This window comes from Neopsephotus bourkii, unplaced genomic scaffold, assembly GCF_033783945.1.
Source record: "Neopsephotus bourkii isolate Nb327-2 ecotype Australia unplaced genomic scaffold, CSIRO-AGI_Nbou_v1 NB_787, whole genome shotgun sequence".
Lineage (NCBI taxonomy): Eukaryota > Metazoa > Chordata > Aves > Psittaciformes > Psittacidae > Neopsephotus > Neopsephotus bourkii.
In genome coordinates, this window is record NW_026901283.1 from 2494351 (window position 1) to 2515591 (window position 21241).

At 38.8% G+C, this 21241-nt stretch overlaps 1 protein-coding gene across 1 annotated transcript in view; it reads left to right on the forward strand.

Annotated features, from left to right (window-relative positions):
- UBA6 (ubiquitin like modifier activating enzyme 6) overlaps positions 1-19872 on the forward strand; it is a 28760-nt gene extending 8888 nt beyond the window's left edge. The window contains exons 11-34 of the mRNA XM_061355254.1: positions 1123-1226; positions 2026-2088; positions 3084-3160; positions 3833-3899; positions 4308-4451; positions 5124-5191; positions 5462-5540; positions 5739-5819; positions 6196-6273; positions 7499-7680; positions 8494-8599; positions 9292-9381; positions 9493-9573; positions 10177-10305; positions 11138-11189; positions 11293-11356; positions 12251-12320; positions 13008-13079; positions 14251-14368; positions 15313-15506; positions 15995-16122; positions 16968-17055; positions 17437-17531; positions 19584-19872. Coding sequence (XP_061211238.1) covers positions 1123-1226; positions 2026-2088; positions 3084-3160; positions 3833-3899; positions 4308-4451; positions 5124-5191; positions 5462-5540; positions 5739-5819; positions 6196-6273; positions 7499-7680; positions 8494-8599; positions 9292-9381; positions 9493-9573; positions 10177-10305; positions 11138-11189; positions 11293-11356; positions 12251-12320; positions 13008-13079; positions 14251-14368; positions 15313-15506; positions 15995-16122; positions 16968-17055; positions 17437-17531; positions 19584-19719 — 2366 coding nt within the window. The 3' untranslated portion in view covers positions 19720-19872. The remainder of the gene's footprint in view (positions 1-1122; positions 1227-2025; positions 2089-3083; positions 3161-3832; positions 3900-4307; positions 4452-5123; positions 5192-5461; positions 5541-5738; positions 5820-6195; positions 6274-7498; positions 7681-8493; positions 8600-9291; positions 9382-9492; positions 9574-10176; positions 10306-11137; positions 11190-11292; positions 11357-12250; positions 12321-13007; positions 13080-14250; positions 14369-15312; positions 15507-15994; positions 16123-16967; positions 17056-17436; positions 17532-19583) is intronic.
- Positions 19873-21241: the final 1369 nt, after the last annotated feature.

Consider the following 21241-nt stretch of genomic DNA (forward strand, 5'->3'; position numbering starts at 1 on the left):
TTTGCAAGATATTTATTTTTTGTTTTGTTTTAGCTTGCTGTAATGTAAGTTACTGTAGCCAGAGGAGTGCAGACCTCAGGTGAGCTGCACAGAAAAATCTGCTTTTTGGTGCAGAGGTTTTCCTAGTGTTGTCAGCTAGTGAAAACTGGTTGGCAGTCTCTGAAGCTACTGTTATTAGTTTGCTCATGAAACTCGGTTTTTTTGGAGGGTCCCATAACGCTTGTACTTTTAGCATGGTTTTGGCCTAAATTAACACCAGTTTGTGTGTCACAGTTTGCTTTGGTTTTTGGGTGACAATGTAAGCATTCAGGGATGCCTTGATGTCTGTTTCTAAGCATGCTTTTGAAATGATTCTTATGATTTGTGTTTACCCTGCTTTGGTCTTCATTATGCATGTCTCAAGGCGTAGTACTTGCTTGTGGATGCTGGGTAGTTGCTCAGTTCCCAGATCTGAATGCCTGTTTGTCTCAAGCAGAAGAGAGTAGGAGGGTGGGTGTTACTTTGTGGTCTGAAACAAAACAGTACCCTTGAGCATGGTTGAGTCTGTTTTCTCCAGACTCTTTTGTTTTGCTATTGCTGATGCCGTGTTCAGTTCTTCCTCTTCTCCTCTAAACACAGCTCTGCTTTTGGTTTCAGTTTTCCGTGTATTAACAATTTTTGTGTCTTCTTGCTTTATCTGAATGATGTTCCAGGTGGTGTAAGAGAAGGGTTGTGACTTAAATGCTTCAGCTACCCTTTTTGGTTGCCTGTTACTTCAGTCACGGAGTTGCAGTCCTACTCTGAGCAGTGTACTGGACTTTGCTTTGCACAGTCTAAACAAAACTAAGAGTGATTTCATTTTTGTTACAGAGCTATTATAACAGAATTATTGTTATATCTGCTGCCACTTAAAAAAGCTTATTTCATAACAGATCATGTGAGATTAATACTTTAGTCCAGAAACTGGTAAGGAGAGACAATCCTGTTAGGAGGATCTGTTCTGTTTATGCTTTCAAAACAGGGTTGCACACTACAAAATTACAGCAAAAAAAGCCCTGGCAAAACCACAATTTATTGTATACAGAATTGTAGCATCCAATGACACTTAATTGTCAGTCACGGTTTATTTTATTATCTTTTCAGTGGTGTCACCTTATTCCTTCAGCATTGGTGATACGTCAGATATGGAGCCTTACTTACACGGAGGTATAGCTGTCCAAGTGAAGACACCCAAGATGTTTTACTTTGTAAGTGTGTGCTTGAGATAACCAGGTTCTTGAGTGTTACTGGTATGAGCTCTGGAAGCAGAGTTCAGCAGGTACATGATTTAGTTACCCTGATTTGGGTTTACACTAATTTTACTGAGTGAGAATAGTGGTACTGATTTACCAAACCCTAGAGAACAGGAAATACTTCAATTATCTGCCAGTGTAGAGAGGGGAAAAAAAAGTCATGGGCAGCCTATTGTTGTACTGCTGGGGACTCCAAATATGGGAGTTCTTGGTGGCGTTCTGAGAAGAAGAGACAGATGAGTTTGTATAAGATGGGTTGCAAGCTACGTGGTGCTGTGTGCCTTCTTGGGCCTGCAGAAAGTAGATCCTGGCAGCCCTCAAGCACGCTTCTAAAAAGCTGGGAGTGAGGACCAGCTGCTTCTGATCTGAGAATGCATAGCTCAGTATCTTGTCTCTGTGGAGCAGTAGCTGCTGCTGCTTATTCTTGTTCTTCCTGAGTGAGGAAGTTCTGCAAGCACACACCCACATTTTTATTGCCTAAAAAATCTCTGGTAGCTGACTTCAGAGCAGTTTGAAATGGGTCGTGCCACTAGGATGTGAAACATCTCTTTAACCATTTTTGTTTGGCAAAACTTGCAGTAGCTGATTATTTTATACAGCTTTGATGACATTAATAATGGAGAGAGTAAGAGCAATGCTAGTAAGAAATGACATTTCATCCGTAGTCTTTCCAGGAGGAGTATTGATTTGTCAGGTAGAGCACTGACTGTTGTATCCTTAAGTGGGTTTGTTATCATGAATTCTGTTTTTCCAGGAACGGCTGGAGAAGCAGATAACAAATCCATTATGCCTCGTTGCAGATTTTAGCAAGCCTGAGGTAACTAGCATGTGGGGATTTGGGTGTAAGTGCTTTAATGTTAAAATGACATGGAATGTAATATGCAGCATTATGTATAGAACAATATTGTTTCCTAGCTGTGTTCTGTAGTAGTTAAATGTGAGTGAGATACCAGTTTGTGTAGTCACACAGAATATACATTATAGTTTAGATCAGTGTAGAGGTTTGTTATCTATGATTTGCACCAACATATTGAAATGCATGGCTCAGCCACCTCTGCTGTTTAAAATCTCAATTTTTGATAAGTCTCTCGTTCACAGGAGTGTAAATTTTGCAAGTGACATAATGCTGTTTGGTAGATAAAAATCACACTGGCATCAAAGCTGTGATAATCATAAAGAGATGGTCATAGGTTGGTTAGAAACTGCAGTTAAAAGTGTAAGAATATTTTCTTTTACCTTTGAAAAAATGATTTAGAGGTATATTTAAAATCTGATTGGAATCTAGCAGTATTTGCCTCTAGCACTGTTTTAGTTAAGTGTCAGGGACATGCAAGGTCTTGGGCTCATTAAAATCTTAAACTAAAAAATGTTGATCTAATAAATTTTTGGAGGGTTTTTTTTGGGTAGTGTAAGGTCTCACTTGCCTGTTCAGATTTTCTACTTTTTGACCCTTGATGCTGGGTTTTGATACTGATGTTTGGCAAAATGCAATGCATATTGGGGTCTAGTTAAAAAAAGATTGCTGCATTTTTCAATTTTAGCATTAAATTCTTTTGGGAACTCTTTACTTGGATTTAGTTGAAGTGAGTGCTGAAAGTGTATGAAGGGTATTGCATTATGACTCAGTAATAATTCATAATCTCAGTTTGTAAAATCATGAGTGAAAGGTGTTTCAAAATAAATCTTTAATGCTATTTAATTTTTGTTTTTTGAGTGGTATGGTTAAGAGACAAGGAAATGAAATGGTAACAGAAGAGTTCAAATAGTTGCTTTTGTTTCCTTCAGTTTTTGCAGCTGTTGTTGTCTTAACAGGCACCTTTGCAGATCCATGTTGCCATGCTTGCCTTGAACCACTTCCAGGAGAGCTTTGGTCGTGGACCAAATATTGGGTAATGCAGCAATCTTGTCTCTGCTAAGGCTTGAATCAGAGAGATCTCTCCATTTAGTGTAGTTATGGGTTTGATGTGCAGCAGGGTACCTTGTCTGTCTGGTACTTAATAGAAGGCATAGAAGTGAAAAGTTGAAATCTAGATGAAAAATGTCACCTAATGCATGTCTGGTTGTAACAGGACTTTCCCAGTATAGCAATGGCACTTTCTGGGTCTAGGTAGCCAGAAAATGCTTTTGGAGGAAGTCCTGCTCTGTTTCAGCTTTTTCACATTGAGGGGTTAATATGGCAAAGTTGTTTCTATGTTTCCTGACTTATTCTGTAGCTATGGATTTAAAAAATACTCCAGAAGATGTGAAGTATTTGTTTTTTTATTTTCAGTATGTTTTTTCAGATGTATTTCTTAATGCACATAATTGAGTTCAGTGAGACAAAATTAGTTAAAAAGTATAAATCTTAAGACTGGACTTGCACATGGGCTTCTCCATTGAGACTCCTGTTCTTGAGCTAACTGTAACCTTCAGAAGTGCATATTTAATGCTCACTGTTAAAGCCAATATAAATTTCCAAACTCTTCCTACTGTATCCAGTGCCTTTTTTCGCCATTGATTGTGTTTCTAAAAGGACTCTGGAATGGTTAAATGGTCATTATTGTTTCTATCCTGGTGTCTAGATGTCTCCAAGATGCCAAGGAAATGCTGAAAATAGCCATGTCTATAAGTGAAACACTGGAAAACAAAGTAAGTAAGGAATTGTAGTCATTATGATTAGTTTTTGATGCACTTGTTTACTTGCCTAAGGTCATGCTTTAGTTGTTGGTTATTGTTGTGAACTTTGTATCTATCTTTAGATGGATCAGCTGGCTTTCTGAAGGCCAACTGGGGATACAGAATCCGTGTTTCAACACAGATTCAAATAAATGTTCAGCTGTCATGAAGGCTGAATCCTGTGACTATGTGAAGCCAGTGTTTAGGTAAATGCATATGGGAAGTACAGGGTATACAGTGGATCTGTCTTGGCTGTAAACATTTTTGCTAGTGAAAGAATTTATCTGTCTTATACTGAAGAACAATAATGTATGAAGCTGTCAAGCACTGACTTGCTCAATTGAGGGGATAAATCTGTTGTTGTTATGTCTTATTTTTCAGCCTCAGGTGAATGGAGATGTAGTGAAATGGCTGTCTAGGACTGCTCAGGGATTTCTAGCTCCTCTGGCTGCAGCAGTAGGTGGTGTTGCGAGCCAGGAAGTCTTGAAAGCAGTAACAGGAAAATTTTCTCCGTTGCAGCAGTGGGTAAGGCTGTCTTTGGTTTTGGATCTTTCTTTTGACAGTGTTGTTATGAATTTATGGTTGATCATACACATGTATGCTGTATTGAAGAACTTCAATAATGGGGTAGGGGGGTGGAGAGGAGAGACTTGAGACTGAATTTAGGAAAAAATGTAATGCTGTTGTGTCTACAATAAATGTGCAGCCAGTTTTACTTAAGTTTTTGTATTTGGGATTCAGACATCGCGTTCTTTTTTTCCCTCACAAGCAAGGAAAGCACTGGCCTACCAGTGCATGACTGTGAAGGTGTGAGGTAGTCCAGATGCCAGCTTAAGCCACTGTACATATAAGCAGTGCTTTCAGACTCTCGGGATAAGTGTCAGAATAAAGTTAGATTAGAAAGCTTCTTAGTCTAATTTGTAGGTGTGACATGCCTGTCAGAAGTCAAAAGCTTGGGGTTCACGATTCAGTGAGCTTTTTTCCCCTCTCTGACCAGGTTCGCTTTTTCCTGTCCACTAAAATTGTGAACTGTAGGAACTGAATGCTGTCTAGTATTCTGCTAACAGTAAAAACTTAATGCTTCTAAATTTCTAGACTCTGTTGTACACTGAAAATATTTACTTTGGTTTTTAAATGAAAATACCATGAATGACTTTCACAGGTTTTTACTGGGTCATTTTCTTTTTTGTTTTACAGCTGTATATAGATATGTTAGACATAGTAACACCTCTAGAAAAGATGGGCTCTGAAGAATTTCTCCCACGGTAAATATACCTAGTCTGCTGTTTTACGTACTGTTTAGATCTGAGTCTCAAGCAGGCGTAGAAAAGGTCTTAGTTCAGTACTGTTTGCTGCAGGGACAGGTTTGGGGTTGAGAATGTGTCTCCTGTTTGAGTATGGGAGGAGTAGGAACTATAGGGGACTCACTCTGATTTTCTTAGTTCATGTCAAAGTGCAATTTGGCATCAATGATGATAAATGGTGATAAAGGGCAACTTAGTAGTCTTCTATTTCTGTCTCCTATACCTGCATAGGGGAGATAGGTATGATGCCTTGAGAGCTTGTATTGGAGACTCTCTGTGCCAGAAGCTGCATGATTTGAATATTTTCTTGGTAAGTATGACTGACACTTAGACTTTTCAAATGCTTTGGTGATACAGCTAATGTCCACTGTCTTCCAAATAATGAAAGCATCCCTGATGATGTGTGCCGCTGCAGAATAAATGCTACAAAATTATAATGGGACGTGTGTCTTATACTTGTCTTCATGGTGTTCACTTACGTTTCTGACTCCAAAAATGTTTTCCTTAGGTTGGCTGTGGAGCAATTGGCTGTGAAATGCTAAAAAACTTTGCACTCCTTGGTGTCGGTACTGGGCAAGACAAAGGATTGGTAAGTCACCTGCAACCTCACTTTGCTTATTAAAAAGTAACATGGCAAGGAATAGTTAAATAATTAGACTACTCAGAAATGCTGAAAATCTCAGTCTTACTTCAGGTTAATCTCTGAGCAGAGACTGAAATGGCCTCAGCATGGAGTGGAAGTAGTGTGCTGTTAATTAGGAGCAGAACACACTTTGAGCAGTCTTGCTGTATTTTGATATTAAAATGAAATTTAATCCATCAGTATAGGCAAAGCTGTTAGCCATAGTGGATGCCAACAGTATTGCTTTGCTTTGACAAGTTTCTGCAGATCTTCATCAGGATTATTGCTCAGTGCTACGTTTTAATTGTAACTTCAGTTGTTGCTTTTACCCCCTCTGACTTAGGTTACAATTACAGATCCAGACTTGATAGAGAAATCCAACCTGAACAGGCAGTTTCTTTTTCGACCTCATCACATACAGGTAGGCTTTCTTGTTCAGTAAACTTTCTGGACTGTTGTTCTGTTTCCCCATCCTGTGTCCTGACAGAGCTGAACTTGTGAGTGTACATACATTTGTCCAGGAAAGAGAAAAAAACTGTAATGAAATCCAGTATCTTTTAAAACAATACCTAGAACTACGTTGGCATCCCACTTATCACTAGTATCCGTTGAGTAAAATTGGCTGGTCTGATCTTGATTTGTACCGGTACTTTTGACTAATGAAATCTCTGAAACTTGAGAACTGGGTAAGGAATGCTGTGTTGCGTAAGATGCTGCTATGGGTTAATATGCCAGAAATGTTTTACTCTATACCACTGAAATTGGGGGAAAATAGAACAGCAAACAGTAGACAGCACTGGCAGAAGTGTTCTTAACAGCAGTGCTCTTGGTAATGGAACTTGACTGAAGTTTCTATTTTCTGACTTCAGTCTTCATTAAACTGGCAAATAACTTGGTAAAAAAACATACATTCAGTAAATGTGTGATTCAGAAACTGTTAATTCTGTAGAAGCAGAGAGAAAATATCTGTGTACTTACAAAATAAAACAGGTATCTTAGATCCTGAGAGCAATGGGGAAAAGGAACTCTGCTGCCCAAAATCCAAGAGCTGAATTTTCTACCTCCTGTTTATGTCTAGCAAATCTGGAATGGATTACATTTTGAATGAGTAGATAAATGGAAGGTGAACTCTTCAAGCTTTGAGTTCTGCTGTTCTAAGTGCTGATCCCTAGATAATTGAAGGTAGTATGGCTAAAAATGTCAAGTAGGTTAAGAACTCTATTTCAGTTTAGCTTCTGAAATTGGCTTTGTGTGGAATGCTTTGCAGTAGTAGTGTAATTATTCATTGATGTTTGATGTCTGTGCGGCACAGACATAGTCACAATAACTAATGGGTTTATCCTCTTGACAGCCATGAGCTGGTCCTATCTTATGGCATTTTGGGAGCATGACAGGCAGCACATGGCATCAGTTTCAGTTACTCAATACATTTCTGCTGCACTGCTTCAAATAAAATTAAAATTAGATGAATACAATATTTATTAGTGAGGGAGGTACATGATTAAAGAATTTTCTTCATTGTATGTTTTGCATACTAGCATTTCTGTCAGTGAATTGTTTTCTGATCAGCAAATAAAACTGATAATTCTGTCCCAGATATTTCTTATCTGAATATCATTGATGTATATATGTATTTGTACTTTCAGAAACCCAAAAGCTATACTGCAGCAGAAGCAACTCTGAGCATCAATCCTTACTTAAAGATTGACTCATATATTAATAAAGTTTGTCCAGCCACTGAGAGCACATACAGTGATGAATTCTATACCAAACAAGATGTGATTGTTACTGCTTTGGATAACATTGAGGCAAGGAGATACATTGATAGGTAGGTTGTGGAAAGGAAGTGAGGGCTGCTTTTCACGTTCTTATGGGAACTCTACTTTTCCATTAATATTCTTGATTGCTATTGTTTATAAGATCTGAATTGCTCAGATTTATCTTGCTCCAAGAGGTTCCACTTAAACCTGAGAAGAAACTTCTCAGTGAGGGTGATGGAACACTGGAACAGGCTGCCCAGGGAGGTTGTGGAATCTCCTTCTTTGGAGACATTCAAAGCCCACCTGGACACGTTCCTGTGTAACCTTATCTAGGTGTTCCTGCTCCGGCAGGGGGAGTGGACTAGATGATCTTTTGAGGTCCCTTCCAATCTCTAACATACTGTGATACTGTGATACTGTGATCCTTTATAGGGATGCTGGCTGGGGGGAGGCTGGGATTTATACTCAGGGTGGAAACCAGCTCTGCTGTTGTGTGGCTCATATGCTTCACACAGCAGAGTCTTGGAGTGAGTTCTTGGACATGAATAACTGTCAAGGTCTGATGAGGGAGGGGAGAATACTGTGGCAGTCTTAAGGTTGAATTATTTTTGTGTAAGAATGTGTATTTAAATTTATAAGTAGGGGTGTGCTCCTAATCCAGATAGGCTCAGGTTTACAGTATCTTGATCTAACTTGAAATAGCTCTTCTTAGTTAATATCTTATTTTTCTTTATTTATAAACATTTAATCTCTTATCCTGAGTTTGGTATAAGCTTTTCACTTTTCTGAAAGTGTCTAAAGTCAATTCTGTGATTACACTCTGGTAATGTCTGCAAGGCAACAATGTAGTGATTACACTCTATTCTGTCTTTCCGTGTCAGTCGTTGTGTAGCAAACCTGCGTCCTCTTATAGACTCTGGAACTATGGGAACAAAAGGACACACAGAAGTTATTGTGCCACATCTGACAGAGTCTTATAACAGTCATGTAAGTGTTTTAAGATCATTACTTCCCTTCTGTAGCTAGTCCCATAATGCCCTCTGATTCTTTAATCGCTCATGTATGTGTCTAAAATAAGTGGCCTATGTGAGCTGCTGAAGAGGAGTATTAGTAGGAAATAATTACTTCCTTGGTTTCTGAAGAAAAGCTCTGAGGAAATAAAATTTGAGCAGACTGGAGATACAATGTTTGCTACCTAGCTAATGATTACACATAGGCCAGTAATGAACCTTGAAACTCTTGCAGTATCCTGTGTAAGTTCTTATGAAACTGCTTTTATAAGGTAGAAATTCACTGGTTGAGGACACCGCAAAATGGTGTACTCGGACACATAGACAGGATTTCGAGCGTCCTAATGGTCCTGATAGGGTTCACAACAAAAGAAGTCTTTCTGGCCTTGAGTGAAAAGGTGAGAGCCTATGTGAATGCTGACTGCACATCCTGGAAATGCGGGCTGGTGATTTCTTCTGTTGTTTTTCAGGGTTAAATTTTGCTTTCCAGTGTTGAGTTAACCTATTCTTCTGATGTTAGTGTTCATAAACAAATTTTGTTCTAAGCATAAACATGCCACCTTGTATTTTATACAGTTTGAGTTTTAAGCAGTCTAGAAATTCTTGGTGCTATTATTAACAATAAACTTGAATAAATCTGCATTTACACACAACTTTACTTAATTACAGCGGGATCCACCGGAAGAGGAAATACCTTTTTGCACCTTGAAGTCTTTCCCAGCTGCCATTGAGCATACAATACAGTGGGCAAGAGATAAGGTAAGGGGATAATCTTACTGGCATTCAGCATAACTTACTGTGTATTTGGAAGCATGGGGGATATGTTACACTTCTTGAAAAATGCCACATTTCTTCTTTTTTATTTTCTAGTTTGAAAGTTCATTTTCTCACAAGCCTTCATTGTTTAACAAATTCTGGCAAACCTATGCATCTGCAGAAGAAGTTTTACAGGTAGGGGAATGTTGCCAGGCTAAAATACAGGGTTTAAACTAAAGCTGTATGGATTTTGTTTGTATTTAAGTTCAGTGAGATTGGAGTTATTTTCTGATTTTATTAAAAAAACTTGAAGCATTCTTTGGACAAGTCATTAGTTGAACGGCATTTCTGGCATGTCTCATAATTAAGAGCCGAAGTCTCTTGTGCATGGGCTGCTTCCCTAGCTCATGTGTGCTCTCTACACAATATAGAAATACCAGAAATATTGAGGTACTTCTGGTGAGTGAATAGTAGATGTCACACTGATGTGGAACTACCTGGGAAAAATGAAGGGAACACTTACTTTCCACTGAATTCAATTATGTAATAAATTAGACTGAATTGTTTAATGTCTATCTTTTGTGACTCTCTAATGGCCTATTGTCTGTAGGGATGGGTAGAAATAAGTACACCACAGTACCTAAGGAAAAACCCAGTGGAGAGGATCACATAAAGGATAGTATTTCACAAAGTAACCCTCTGTTTCCTTTTGCTGTAAATTACTAAAAACATATTTACTGTTTGACTGGACTGGGAGGAATCTTGTGTGTTGTAACATTTTCATATTTCCTTCTCTAGAGAATAAAATCAGGGGAGAGCTTAGAAGGCTGTTTTCATGTTATTAAAACACTCAGTAGAAGACCCCGAAGTTGGACTCAATGTGTGGAACTAGCAAGAGTAAAATTTGAGAAGTATTTTAGCCATAAGGTAGGTAAGACCTGGAAGTGAGGTGGCACTAGACTGATGGGGATCTTGGAAAACTTGTAGATGTCACAGGAAGGTTGGTTGAAATAAGAGCCAGTCATTCTGAGAATTTGGTCCACAGTGTTGCTTAAAGCATATGTGTATATAACTTTGTAGGAGTGATGTGATCATGATGCTTTGTGTTAATAAGCATACAAATCTGTGCATATATCGCCCTGCTGGTAGTTGTCAGATCGAGAAGACATTGCATTCCCAATTGTGAATCGGTATTCAAGAATCCTAAAATGACCACAAAGTGGGAGGAATGTGGAAAAACGATGGGAGACAAGTCCATCCTATAATGCAGCTAGTCTCGTTTATTGAGTGCTGGGTTACAGGTTATATAGCATCTATAATGAGCTCATTATTGGTTCATTGCTAACTGTCAGGGCTGCCCCTTTTGTGGTTAACTTCAGCAAACTAGAGCCTCTTGTTATTGTAATTAGGGACTTTCCAGCCGGCACAAAGACACAACGACCTTGCCTATGATTGGTTGCCTGGCTATTGCTTACACCTTGCTTTTGTTACTGTGCTCTTCATGCCCCCGCTCTCCAAGCCATGTATCAATAAAACTTTCCACAGGGGAATGCTTTGCTCATTGGAGTTAAGTGTTTTGCTTGCTCGTTGAATGGATGTGGTCACACTGTCATCTTTGTCCTGTGAATGAATGGTCAAATCACTCTGTCTAGTAGTACTTGGGTGTTTAGGCTCTCTGTCTTGACACAGGTGTCCTACAGCATGGTAATTTCAAACTGTGTATGACAAATTACTAAATGTACTCTGTCTTTTCCTCTAGGCTCTTCAGCTCCTTCATTCATTTCCCCGTGACACACGATTAAAAGATGGAAGTAAGTACATATGCCCCTTCGTGCCTGTTACGAATTCACATGCGTCGCATGTTCCTGTGTCTGATTACCCTTAGGATTTCATCTTAGTCTGTCTTCCTACCAGGTTTATTTTGGCAGTCACCAAAGAGGCCACCTTTCCCAGTGAAGTTTGAATTTAATGATCCTTTGTAAGTATGGTACTACCACTGATGTGTTCTATATCATCCTATAAAAGTTGCCCTACAGCAGAAAGTCCAAGGCAGTGGCTTTATAGCACTAGAAGCTGGACTGCTACTGGATAGGTACTAGTGCCTAGTCTTAACACTGTGGCAGGTTTGGTGAGCTGCCTCATACTTTCACTGCAGGTAATTTAACTTTCACTGACATGGGACTGGAGTGGGCTGTGGGAAGTTCTGACAAGTTCTAATCCATTTAATGGCTTAGAACAACCCATTTCATTTATTGTGTAACTACAAAATTACTGAGTTGTTGCTGTCATATCCCCCTGCCCTTATCAGCCTGCCTCATGAAATGGAGGATGTGCCAAATTAAATTGACTGCATCAAAACACCTAGTGGAGGGACCCCTTTTCTTCTTCATAATTTGGGCCTGATCTAGATGGCTTGCGTATTACAGATAATTTAAAATAAATGATGCAGTTGAAGGACTGAAAAGCCTGTTTCTGCTGAATGTCTGCACCTGCTTTTTGAAACTGGATCACCATTTTTAGTTTGAGTGAAAACAGATCATGGCAAATACCAACTTTTTATTTCTAATTAGTATTGCTAAGGTGAAACTTTATATTATCATACTGGTGTTATGTGAATGTGTTCTTGACTGCAGAGGTTAAGGAAATATGGTTTTCTTTAAACAACTCTTCACTCATCAAAATTTGCTTAGTTTTGAGGATGACTTCGAAGTCCCTCAAAACCTGTCATCTGTTTTGTACTGTGAAGGCTGAAGGGTGGAAATTCTGTTTCTTTGTGTGTGTTTTCAAGACCTCTTTGAATATGATTGCAAACCTTTGAGCAGCTGAAGTAAAAAAGCAACAAAACAAATAATTATCTTCCTCTTTTCTTTAGGCACTATAGTTTCATTGTCAGCGCAGCAAAACTCTTTGCAACAGTGTACTGTGTTCCTTTTACAGAAAAGGTAATCTGTACTGTAACAGCGTTCCTATCACATAACTCAGATGTATGTATGCAGTTTTGGCCCACTGTCCAGTTGCCAATTCTTTCCAAGAACCAATTAAAGTGATTCTTGAAGTAACCTCTCCTTCAGCACTGGCTGTTCAGTAGTTGCTTACATTTAGTTGTCTTTGTTTAAATAGTTAACCTGGAGAAGAAATGGGTAATATATTGGTATTTTCAGTAAGCACTGACTCGGGAACTCAGGAATTCTTATTTTGATGGACCTATTTCCTGTGCAATATAGTAAATGAACTAAACATCTCTGAAAGGCATTTTTTAATTGTCTTAGCTATGGTCTGGGAGCTTTATTCTTACTATTCACAGCCCCTGTTTGTTGCTTATCCCTTGTTTCTTGTTACCTCTTTTCTTTACTAATTGGATTTTCCTGTAAGTCATGTTTACACTTGCTCAGTTTTAAAGTGCTAGGCACTTCACACCACTCTGGTTCACTGAGGCAACTGGAATGTCACTTGGTGTTTCAGTGATGATGTTTCATTGTTGAATATTTGTGGGATATTTTGGGTTTTGTATTCTTTGAAATGCTACTGGATATAAAGTCTTTTTGTGAGGGCCTTTTTCTGTTGATGTGAATTTAAATTGCTTTGTTGTTTGGTTTTTGTGGTGTTTTTTTTTTTTTAAACCGTAACAGGATTTTTCAGAGGAAACTATCTTGAAGATTATTTCAGCTGTGAAGGTACCAGAGTTCAGACCTTCAAACAAAGTAAGTGTGATACTTAAAGAAAAAAGATAAATCCACAAGCAATATCCCACATCTCCAAATATGTCTTGCATTGATGCTGATGAGAAATAAACACAAATTAAAATGTGTTTTTGGGAAACAAAAGTGTGGCATATGGGTCTGCTTTAAGTGGATATAGATAAAGTGCCTATATAACCAGATGCTAAATGCAGGACGTTGCTTTTTGCAAATGATTTGTTATAGCATTGTTTTCCATGGATGAGTGTGATTGTAAGTCTGCAAGCTTTTTTTATCTATATTTATGCTATATTAATAAAAGAAGTAAAATTTTACCCAGCAACTTTAAAGCAATCCAAAGGTAGTGTCAATTTGTTACTTTTTTCTAGGTACTGTAAAGGAAATGTCATTACTTTTATGTTTATTTTTTAAGTGTTAACTTTAAAACAGCTGAAGTGCTACTGTGCAGTGGCTAGCGTTTGTCATCATTTAAAATAGCATATATTCCAGGGTGTTCTCGTATTTTCTTGCCCAGTGTTAACACTTGTTTCGCGAATGCTTGCATTGTGAGACAATAGTGATATTTTGACTTACAATCACAGACTGGTTGAGGTTAGAAGGGACCTCTGGAGACCACCTAGTCCAGTCCCCTTTCTTACGCGGGGGCAGCTAGAGCAGGTCATCAAGGACTGTGTCCCATTGGGTTTTTCTTTTGAGGATGGAGACTTTAGAGGTTCTCTCTGTTACCTGTGCCAGTGTTCAACTATCCTCAGAGTTTTGTTGGGTTCTTTTTTTTTCTTTAAAGAATTTATTATATATTTGTTACAGAATTTTATGCACTTCAAACATGCACAAAGCTAATACCCAGTTGTCCTGTGACTGGGCACCAGTGAAAAGAGCCTGGCTCTGCCTCCTATACTTTCCCCTACATCAGATGTTTATATTCATTGATAAGATCCCACTGAGACTTTTCCAGGCTGAACTTGACCCAGCTCTGTCAGCTTCTCCTTGTATGAGAGATGCTCTAGTCCCTTAATGATCTTTGTGGCCTTTGGCTGGCCTTGCTTCTGTAAGTCTTTGTCTCTTGAACTGGGGAGGAAATAACTGTGGGGAAGACAGGAAATCTAGTACACTTCACACTTGTGTTGTACAAAGTTTGTGTATTTTCTTACTCAAGCATTGCACACACTTGCAGGTTGTACAGACTGATGAAACTGCAAGAAAACCAGATCATATTCCAGTCAGCAGTGAGGATGAAAGAAATGCTATTTTCCAGCTGGAGAAGTCTATACTATCCAATGAAGCTCTGGAAAGTGAGTAGTGCAAACTAGCTTCATAGCTTAGTAACATCTTTCTGTTGTGCTGCAAGTAGATGACATTCACGTCTTTGGATAAAACATTTTGTAATTCTGCAAGAATTGTAACTCTGAAAGCTTTCTCAGGTGCCATGCAAGTAAGTGTCCTTAGTGCTTGACATTACCCTGTGCTTCTATATTTCTGAGATTCCTGAAAGTGTAGGGTTCTCTGTTATACTTGCATGTAAACACAACCCTGATGACAGCAAGCAGGCAGCAATGAATTGAACTTTTAAGAAGGGAAAGGGTGCTGGCTAGATCCCAGATGTCTGAAAGTGATTCTGATATGGGAAGCCCGAGAGTTACTATTTAAAGGAATCGGTCTGAAATTATCTCAAATCAAGCATCTTCTTCAGCATCCTCTAGATACGTTAAAATGAGGATGCTTGAATCCATTTTTGTGCCTGGACACATGCAGAGGTCTTCAGACAACAGCTACATGCATGCATGTTTAGCTTGTGAACACAGACGAGAAAGATTAGATTAGTTTAGCTCTGACTTATCCCATGGAGTGTCAACCCTGATCTCTGTCTCCCATGCTACTGAGTCCCTAGTGAAATGGTTATACATAAACAAAGCTTACAGAGGGAATTCTCACAGGATGGAGCTGAATAAGAAACATCCATGGGACTGTCCAAAATCTATTCCTGGTGTTGTAAGGAAAATAAAATGATGGAGCTCTGTTGGTAATTCTTTGATTACTCACTTTTAACAATTGATAGGGGTATTTCTGCTTCTACTATGGGGAAAGCAAGCTGTATGTGAGGCACCAAGATCCAGAATGTGAAATTTTAGATTTGTTAAGGTTCTAGTTCCCTATAACTTAAGTTTAGGACACGTTCAGTTTTCTAATAATAATTTTTGCTCCTTTTTGTGTTTTTTGGGTTTTTTTATATGAACAGATGATTTGCAAATGAAGCCCATTTCCTTTGAAAAAGATGACGATAGTAATGGGCATATGGATTTCATAACAGCAGCATCAAACTTGCGAGCCAAGATGTACAACATTGAACCAGCAGATCGGTTCAAAACAAAACGCATTGCTGGAAAGATTATTCCTGCGATCGCAACAGCTACTGCTGCAGTGTCAGGGCTGGTCAGTATGCTTTGTAAAATGCTTAAAATACACATTTCTTTCTTACTGTTCCTTGCCTAAAACCGCTGTTGTTTAGATATTGATTAACACTACCCTGACAGCCTCGTTAAAGAAAAGGGTTTATTTCAAACTCAGCAATTTCTTGTTCTCCTGTACCAAGAGAAAAGGTTGCTCTTGGTTCTAGATCTGGTAAGCCCTTGATGGTTTTATTTTTGATTTGCGGACCAGGAAGAGGAGTTGAAGATCAGCATTTTGGCTTGTTTTCTGCAATGTTTCCTTCTGAAATACTTCCACTAGCAGCAACCGATTCTGTTTCTGACATACTGGGTTGCATTTCCAGATGTGATTTACTCTGCTCATTTCAGAAAGGCTGATCTTGTGAACAGCTTACTCTGTGGTTGCTGGCCTCTTGACTAAACTAGGTGATAACACGGTGCCTAAAATCTGTGTTTGCTCTCATGGAAGTTTGGGCTTCTTATTTACTGTAGGTTGCACTGGAACTCATAAAAGTTGTTGGTGGCTACCCAGCTGATGCATACAAGAACTGTTTTCTGAATTTAGCAATTCCCATAATGGTCTTTACAGAAACTGCTGAAGTAAGAAGAACAGAAATCAGGTAGGAAGGGCAATGGCAGAAGGGTGGTATTTGGAAACCTGGAAATTAATGCTTAGAACTTGGTGAGCCATTACAAGTGTGATGTTTGTACAGTTATTAAATTCAGATAACCAGATTAAGGCCTTATGTGCTCAAATATCAGAACTGTGATGCAACCACAGTTCACAGTCACACTCCCAATTAGACATTATAGATATTCCAGTTTTGTTTCTTGGTGTTTTGGTTTGTTTTTTTGTTGTTTGGTTTGTTTTGGTTTTTTGTTGCTGTTGTTGTTCTTTAAACTTGGAAGATCATGAATCACTTAGTGGTTGCAACAAAACTTTACTATACATTTACTATGTATTTCTAAAGATGTAAGTACCGCCAAGGGTGTCCAATAATGCATTGCTCAAGAACTTCCTGTTTTCAAAGTGCAGCACGTCTTGTGTTCTGTTTTAAAAAGTAGTTTTTTTTAGGGCTTAGTTTTCTTTCCTGTGGAAGCTGTTGCTTGTGAGGCTATAAAAATCCAGGTGAGTTAGACATGTGGTGTGGTTATTAACATCCTGTCTAGAATGTTCATCTAGACTAGGCACACTTCTGCATCTTAATCAGTACATGAGATAATTTTCAGTAGGTCTGAAAACTCAAAAGGTCTTTGTCAGATACTATGTTTACTCAGAGTTCTTAGTGCGCCTTGTGCTTAGTCAGGTCAAGGGGCTGGAGAAATGGCAGCAGAGAGTGAAGAGAATTTTGCTCAAGATGAAAGAGCAAGTTGCTAGAATACAAAGCAGTTTTTCAATATACGTTTAAAATAAGTGCCTGAGTTTGCATTCTAAAGTGACAAAAACCTTACTCTTTTAAAACAGAAATGGGTTGTCATTTACAATCTGGGACAGGTGGACAGTTTATGGGAAAGAGGATTTTACTCTGTTGGACTTCATAAATGCTGTCAGAGTAAGTTATCCACTGTAATGGTTTAATACAAGGTGAGAGGGCAGGGTTTTCTTGGTCTGGGTTGTTGGTTTGGGGTTTTTGGTTGTGGTTTGGGTTTATTTCTTTTATTTTTTAGTTTTATCAAGAGTCAGAGTAATTCTAGAAAGTACTTACGTCAATGGGAATGTCTTTTAGTAAACATGTCCAAACCTATTTTAAGATTTTTAATTCGACTGGCTCAAATATATCTTAATAAAACTTCTGTCAATATGTATGCATTAGCAAGCTTTCTGGTTGGGATTTTATGGCCTTGAATACTTAGCTGTAGTATTAGCAGTAGTAGTATCTGCTGGCTTGTGCAGCTGTCCTAGTCCTCTAATAAGCTTAATTTGTGAATTCCAGGAGAAATATGGAATTGAACCAACTATGGTTGTACAGGGAGTCAAAATGCTGTATGTTCCTGTGATGCCAGGTCATATTAAAAGATTAAAGCTGACGTAAGTACAACTGGAAAATGGATTGAGGGATGCAATTGCATGTACACATTGCGTTCACTGGTTGTATCATAAAGACTTGTACCTGACAGTAGTGTTTTCTGTCAAAGTGGTTGCTAGTCATTAATATTTGGGAAAGAGGTAATTTCTTCCTTTGTTTCTTTTTGGTGGGGGAAAGACGAAAGAGAAAGTGAATTAACTTCTGTAGTGAGGACAGGAGACTTGCAAAACGCTACTGTAACTGACGAATGCTAGATTGAGAAAGCCAAAGAAGTCTGACAGTAAGTTGGGTATTTTGAGGGGTGGAGGGTGAAGAAAGTAACTTGATTCAAGATGAACAAGACTAAGAAAACCTTTTAAACTGGCTTAAAAACTAATGGTGATATTCAGCAACTAACCTCAAAGAACAGGAACACTTACTTAGGAAGGAGTTAATGTATTGGTTGCAGACAGAGTTTCTGGAAGTCTGTTCAGCTCATAGTAATTCCTTGAGATTCTAGCTCACTTTAGCCGTTTTAAAAATGAAGGCTTTACACAAGGCTTTACAGTGCCACTTACTGACAGAAAATTGGAGTCTAAAGACTCTTAAGTTTGTGAGGGTGTGAGAGCAGAGCATTAGTTTTGACTGATAAGCCTTTGCAAAGTAACAGCTAGATCTCACCTAGGTTTTGTTCTGCCTTATATGTTGATTGAACTGTTTTGGGTCAAAATTTGTTCCTCACAGCAGCTGTGAACTGTATGCAGGAAAGGGTTCACAGGCTTTGCTAGAGCAAGTACATGAGTACCATTCTGAAGGTCTGCCAGGAGGTAGTGCCAGGCAAAGTAGTATATGCTATGGACAAGCTACTTCCAACTTCCAGGGAGAGAATATCCTCTAGGATGGTCCTGCCTTTAGAATGCCTGGCACATTCTAATAATAATTCACATAAATGTGAATGTATACCCTATCTCAAGGTAAGTTGCTTATATTCCCTCTCTGACAGCTGTAGAAATTATTTTGAGTGGTTTGTGTAATGAAGTCAAAGGCAAGGTGTGAAGCTGGCTTCTTACGAATGTCAGGATTTGTAACTCTGAGACCCTGTTCAAGCTTTCCATGTAGTTACAGCAGCTTGGTGTTCTGTTACAAACAGTTCCAAAAGCTTTATAAGGTATTTGTACAGCAAACTTTGGTCTTGCTTGTGTGTTTTTAAATCTTTCTCTCGCTGTAATATGATAAGCAGTGCAAGACTCTTGTCTTAATTTCACAGTTACAGCATTGACTGGTAGCATACTCCTTAAAAGTAAATTTTAGAGACATAGTTACCTGACTTCCTCATGCGAATGGGAAAGATCTCAGTATCTCTGCTAAGAAGAGGCTAATGCTTTGTGTTCTTGCAAGGGAAAAAGTACATAGGGAGAAGCAGCTTTTTGGCCTGCGTGCTAAAGCATAGCCAGATGTGAAATCCTTCTGTAAATGACCTGTGAGGAACGGAAATGACTGTATTCCCCCAACCTCTTAGCATTCGAGCTCATGAACTAGTGCTCCAAGTTGTCAAGAAAATAATTTTGAGACATCCAAATATACGTAGTGAAAGTGAGGTTGGTTGACTTTCTATCTAGTGTCTGCACTGGAGTGGTTCTTCTTAATAACATAGTAAGAACAGCCGTTATTGGTAGACTGAGAACTTGTACTCCTCCTCATTGACCAGAATCCTGCACAGAAAGCTAGATTTGCTTTGTGTTTCAGTAGTATGCCAAAGAGCAGTTCTGTTGGTGAAGAATCCCATCCAAAACTGGCCATCTTCTCTTTGTTGTACTGAGCACTTGTTAATGAACAGTGTAATAGCCCACTAACAGGCTATGTCTGTCATGAAAGTGGAATACCATTTGCTGTACCTCAGGTGGAAGACCAGCTTTTGTATCAAAATTAAAAGGCAGCTTATACTCCATTTTAATCTGATTTCTAGAATGTCGGGCTTCATTGCTGGTAGTGAAATTCATCCTAACCTGGCCCTGAATTCCCACTACCAGTCCTCCTTCTGATATGTTATCAAACTGTCCTTCATTTCCTTTTAGGATGCAAAAGCTTGTGAAACCATCAGCTGACAAGAAGTACGTGGATTTGACAGTGTCATTTGCTCCAGAGACCGATGGAGAGGAAGACTTGCCAGGGCCACCAGTGAGATACTACTTTGTTCAGGAAGACAATTGATGGTAGAGACAGAAGTCACTCCTGGACCATTTGTTCTGAAAGGAGTGTGCTAATTTTCGGCTATTAAAGATGGTACTATATATTTCTTTTTGGTGAAGCCTTAATTAAAACAAATGGTGAAAATCAGTGGCTTTGCACTGAAGACAAACTGGATTTATGTTTCATCTGCTCCTGTTTTCTTCAAACCTGTTTGCTCAAAGAAGGATTGGTCACTCCATGAGGTGGAATGTCCAGTACAGTCCTTACCTTAAAGACAAGATTTGTATTGATTTGTGGGGAGCTGAAGAAAGCAAGAAGAAGGGTCAACCTAACAAATGGTTTCCCTGTGTAAATTAGGTGCTGCTTAGAGAAGAGTGCAGAAAATGGGGAGACTGCCATTTTATGATACTTCTGGTGTTCAAAGAACATCTCAAATCCATCTCATGTTATTTAGTTCTCAAAAAAAAATTTGTTCTTGCCATCTACATGTGAGATTTAATCTATCCAAAAGGTTTGAACTCCCACTTAAAAGCAGACGAGTTGGTTTTATTGTGCTGTTGGTGCTGTCCTCTGAGCAGTTAGTGATGCTGAGTGTCAGGACAGCTACCTTATGTCAGTCTCAACATGGAAGCATAGGGACGCAGATAAGTGACTTCATGAGAGCTGTGTCCATTTACACCTGCTCAGGAGAGCTGGAACTGTTGTTACCTGCACTATGATTGTTTTCTGCAGAATACTGCAATATGGGGAAGGTGAAAATGCATTGGAGAGCTGAGTTAACACTTTCAACATTAAAACTTTGTCTTCAGGAAAGAGAAGATGGTTGATGGTTGTAGTCAGCTGAACCCAGAACAATGTGGTTGAGCCCTTCTGGCCTCACCAAATTAAAAACTCTGTAGCAAATGAGTTTGAAAAGGCAAAGGGCTCTGGAAGTTTGTCATAGGAAACACTATTTCCTCAGCTGCTTCTTTTGGTACCGCTCCCTTCTAGCACAGTTGTGCTGTACACCTGTTCACAGCACATGTCTGAGTTGCACTGAATACTGAGGCTTTTATCAGTCAGTTACTAGGATATCCAAGTATAAAGAAACTGCTAAATCAGAAATAATTAAGGATGAGCTTTGCTGCTGTGATGAGGCAGAAGTGCGTTGGAGAAGCATCTGTGACACCATCTTATGTTCCCTACCATTTGAACACTGGACAGTTGAACTGGTAGTTCTGTTTTTTGAGGGTTTTTTTGGTGAGTTTTTTTTTTCTTTTTTTTTTCCCAATGATAATAGAATGAGGTTAGAATAAAACTATGAATGGAAAATCTTTTAATGTATTTTAAGCTTTTGAGATTGTGATCGTGAATTATCTCCAGCAGCTGTTGCAAAAGCTACTGACTACTTATTTATTAGCTATAGCTAATAGCTACTAGCTATTTATTCTCGATTGTAAGTTATTAAGCTTTAGGGATATCTTCACATTAAGATTAGTGAACATTGGTCAGGAATTTTACCTCTCCTTTTTTCCCTTCTCAGATGTAGTCAAGAATAACAGCT